The following is a 4,563-nucleotide window of genomic DNA, read 5'->3' on the forward strand; positions in this document are numbered from 1 at the left end:
GAAGCTCCAGCAAAAGGCCAGTGGGAGGAGAGGTTGTCTGGAAGGTTCTGGGCGGCCACCACTGGGCTGGATCTCCTGGGCAGGATGGGGTGAGAGGATGGAAAACAATGGGTTTTGAGGAACTCTCCCTGGAAACCATAAGGGCCAAATCTTTATTAAGAGCCAAGGGAGGTTGGGATCTGGCTGGGACAAGCAGGGACCTGGTGTGGCCAAGCACCACCATGTCCTTCCATGCTCCTCTGGCACTGAGAGAAACAGGTCACACCACAGCCTTCACCACACAGGAGGTGTGCACAGGCCAGTGGGATTCCTGACCTCTTCCAGGAAATCCCTCCCAGCTCAGGGAGGCTCCAGAAATCCCCTCAAAATACAAAGGGATGAAGGTTTCCAGGTGAGCTGTGGGAATGGCCTCTACAAGGCCTGGGGTCCCCAGGTGGCACAAGGCAGGGGGTGACAGCTCTGGGGAAGCTGTGACAGAACTGAGCCAGCTCACAGCCTGCAAGGACATCCCTGCTGACCTTGGGAAGGGGGGAAGGGGTGGGAAGGGAGCTTCCCAAGCACTTCTTCCAGCGAGGCAGCTGAGCAAACAAGGTTTCAAATGCTGCTGCCTCACCGCGCCGTGGGGCCACCCCGCTGCTCTGCGCTCAGCAGAATCTGACAGCAGAGCAGACAGTGGGGAAACACCCCCAAAAAGTGGTGATTACTGCAGGCAGGAGTGAAATCTGGCCCGTGGGGGGCGCTGGCCCCTCGGTGCTCACCACAGGCCTGTCCATAGGCACTGGCTTGGACGAAGAGGACGTAGAGAGGCGGCGGGAGGTGCCGGGCGGTCTCGTACTGCTTGTGAGCCTGGTCGAAGGGCATGAACAGGTACTCCTGCACAGGCAGGGAGGCCTGGGAATGACAGGGAGAGCCTTCATCACTGGGAAGGGAACAGCTCATCCTTCTCACCCTGAGAGAGCAGGAGATGAAGCTGGCACAGCAGTGGTGGTGCAGGGTTAAACATGGAGAGCCCCAGGACAGGGCTGGCAGCCGCCTCTGCTGGGAAAGTTTTGGATCTGGAAATAACCCAGTTCCTCCTCCTGTTCTTCCCTCCCAAGGCAGCCACAGGGGGCTGGAACTGCGTGGGGCTCTCCAGGGAAAGGCCCATTTAGCAGCTCCTGCAGCTGCAGTTCTGCAGGAATTGCTGCATAAATAAAAAAGGAGACTCTGGAGAGGTCTCAGATCTGCCCCTTGCCCACCCCGAGTGGGAATGAAACATCTCCAAACCCAAACCAGCCCAGGAGCTGCCCCTCGGAGTGTGACCTCCTGCAGGGCTCAGGTACCTGCATGATGCTGTTGAGTCGAGGCTGGAGGCTGCTCAGATATTCCTTCTTCACCTCAATCTCCTTCAGGATCTTCTCCTTGCTGGTCAGGCACTCCTTGTATTTCTCTGCCAGCCTAGGGGTGAGAATTCTGTCACTGCCACGCACCACAGCTCTAAACCTTCTGGGGTCCACCTGGATGATGAGCCCCAGCATTCTCCTGCCCTAAGGAACCAGGAGAGCTCAGACATGGGGCAAACACAGAGCTCCTAACACCAAGGGCAAGTAGAAGCAGGAAGGAACTGATTGGAGATGGAAAGCAAACAAAGCAAAGGGGAAGCTCAGCCTTGTGCTGTGCTCCACAAAGGGGCAGCAACTGGCTCTTCCCTCAGGAGATCTGCTCCCACACCAGGCTCTGCTGCCAGCAGCCATGACCCCTCTGAGCTCCCTAAGAGGCTTTGTCCCTTCATATCCCCAGAGCCACTTCATGTCACATAGCCAAGGTTCATGGAAAATGCAAGCCCACCACGATGCTCTGAGCCCTGGATACACTTGTATTTAGGGAGAACACACCAAATCCCCTCACTGCTGCTGCCTGCAAGCCCTTTCCCAGCAGGAGCAGGGAACTGGGCATGGAAGTGACCTGCCCAGGACAAGGGTTCTCCAAGGGGGAACAGACCTGACCTTGCAGAACTTGGATTCTGTTTCCAAGCAAAACTGTATTTGTGGGGGTCAATGCACATCCCAAGAGGCTCCTGCACAAGTTCCAGTGTTCACACACCTTCCCAAAACAGAGCTATGAAATCCCTGCACTCCACTCCAGAGGCACCTCACACAAGGTGGAGAAGAATCCAAAGCCAATCCAATGGGGTTGCACAGCTAAAAACACCAACACAAATTATGGATGGATGTCAACAACCCAACAACATCAGAAAATGCCCAGAGCACCACTGGCATCTGCTTGTGAGCAGCTGAACAGGCCACGTTCCACCTCAGCAGTGGTGGGAGATGGAGAGGGGCATTCCTTAGACACCACAGAGTGAGGACTGGGAATTCCAAGGCCTCTCAGCAATTTAATGAGCAGCTGAGGGTCTCCATGAGGTTTGCAGTGATCAGAGATCTGCAGGTGAACACTCCTCTGCTTGTGCCACAGGCAGAGCCAGCTGGAGGATCCTGCCTGTGCCTTCCACCAGATAAAAGCAGCCAGGTTTTAGGGAAAGGCTTTGGGAAAAGGGAAGCATGAAGGGTTGGAGGCACCCAGCACCTCTTGCTGCCTGCTCTGCTGAGCTGCCCTCAGGCTGCACCCACCAGCACATTCCAACTGATCCTTCCAGAAGGTGTTCCTGGACACTGCCTGACTGTTATCCGAACACAGGAATGCTGTGTCATGTTTGCTTTTCCCAGGGGGCAAGAGTCAGGGAGCAGCTGAGCCCTGGGACAGCGGTGACGCCAGCAGCAGGACACGGGGCTGTCCCAGCCCGGCGTGGTTGGCAGCCCCACACCATGGCATGGAATGGCAGCAGCTCCAGCCAGGATGGGCTCCCTTTGCTCCTTGGATCACCAGGCAGTGCCAGAGAACTCCCTGACCTATGGAACAAGGATCCCAGCAAGCCCAGCTTGGCACAGAGGCAATCTCCCAGCCACACAAGAGGGTGTGAAAAACTTCATCCCTACATCTGCTCTCCCAGCAGCTCTGGGGGTCTGCCCAGATCCCTGGAGCTGGGACATGGAGTGGGGACACCCTGAACTGCAGGTGTGTGCCCAGATCCCTGGAGCAGGAGCACAGAATGGGAACACCCCTGACCCACCTCTTGCGCTGCTCCAGCTCCCAGTCCAGGCGGGCCAGGGTCTGCTGGTGGGGCTCATTTAGGGTGATGGCAGGGCGGCTGATCTCAGGGGGGGCCTCTTTGTAGAACTCCTCCAGGCTCACCAGCTCGATCTCCTCATGTTTGGATCTGCCAGGACACATGGATCAGACCAGGGAAAAGCGGGAAGTGCTCAAGGTGTCCCACAGGAGTGTCCCACTGGCTCTGCCTGCCCTGCTGCTGAGCCACCACCATCAGTGAGCTGAACTTGTTTTGACATCCACTGTCTGTGCCTAAAGGGGCTCCAGGAGAGCTGCAGAGGGACTGGGGACAAGGCATGGAGGGACAGGACACAGGGAATGGCTTCCACTGACAGAGGGCAGGGATGGATGGGATATTGGGAATTAGGAATTGTTCCCTGGCAGGGTGGGCAGGCCCTGGCACAGGGTGCCCAGAGCAGCTGGGGAGCACCTGGGACAGTGGGAGGTGTCCCTGCCATGGCAGGGGTGGCACTGGATGGGCTTTAATGTCCCTTCCAACACAAACTATTCCATGATTACAACCACCTGGAGCACCCACTCTGCTCCCACAGTAAACGTGGGAAGAGTTCCCCCACCCATCCCAGACACACCAATGCTCCCTCTGCTCCCTGGCCATGCTCACTTGAATTCCAGGCACTTGGTGATCTCTTTCTGCAGGTGCATCACCTCATAGAGTAGGTTCTGGAGCTGCAGGTGATAGGCATCAACCTTCTGCTTTGCCTGAAACACAGACACAGCCAGAGCAGGGATGGAGCAGGAAAAGCAGTCACCAAGAGAGAGTCACCAAGACCCCGTCACTACAGCAGCTTGGGACAGCAGGTTTTAGGGTATGCAACAGTTTTTTGGGGGAAGAATGACATTTTTAAGGACTGGAGGAGCAAAGGATTGTGACAGGAGACTGATCCTGCTCCTTCCTGCCCATTTCAAAGCTAAGTCACAGGACAGGGCTCATTTGCTGGGGCACACAAAATTCCCTCTCTGAGAACTCTGGGTATGGAGCTTCCAGGCCAATCATCCCCCCATTGATACACTTGCCCAACACCAGACCCTTGAAACAGAGTTTCTGACCTCCTGCTACACTTGAGACAAAAGCAGATACTGTTCCTCCATTATTCATCTTATTACAGCTGCCCTGCACCAGCAGCAGTTTATCAGGATCAGAGCCTGTCTCAGGTTGAAAGATTTAGCTGGGGCTGTGTGTTCTGTCCCCATCTGTCAGAGCTGGGCAGTCTCTGCTGTCCATGGGGCAGTTTTTTCTTTATCTCTCCCACAGCCAACCCTCCCTCCAGGAGATCTCTGCTGTCCATGGCCACTGAGTGTCCCTGCAGGGCTGATCCAATTCCAGCATCCCATGGGGAGATGCTGCGCCCAGGGGAGGAGCCAAGCATTCCTACCTGGATCCAATCTGAGCCTGGA

At 56.2% G+C, this 4,563-nt stretch overlaps 1 protein-coding gene across 3 annotated transcripts in view; it reads right to left on the reverse strand.

The window, feature by feature from the left end:
• The window catches only part of THOC5 (THO complex 5), a 13,392-nt gene that overhangs the window by 6,048 nt on the left and 2,781 nt on the right, over nucleotides 1–4,563 (reverse strand). For all 3 annotated transcript variants that reach the window (XM_005427585.2, XM_031062465.1, XM_031062464.1), the window contains 4 exons: nucleotides 3,770–3,867; nucleotides 3,110–3,256; nucleotides 1,323–1,437; nucleotides 759–891 (listed from right to left, as the gene is read on the reverse strand). In XM_005427585.2, the coding sequence (XP_005427642.1) occupies nucleotides 759–891; nucleotides 1,323–1,437; nucleotides 3,110–3,256; nucleotides 3,770–3,867 (493 nt within the window). The remainder of the gene's footprint in view (nucleotides 1–758; nucleotides 892–1,322; nucleotides 1,438–3,109; nucleotides 3,257–3,769; nucleotides 3,868–4,563) is intronic.

The sequence above is a fragment of the Geospiza fortis genome, unplaced genomic scaffold (assembly GCF_000277835.1).
Source record: "Geospiza fortis unplaced genomic scaffold, GeoFor_1.0 scaffold224, whole genome shotgun sequence".
NCBI classification, from domain to species: Eukaryota; Metazoa; Chordata; class Aves; order Passeriformes; family Thraupidae; genus Geospiza; species Geospiza fortis.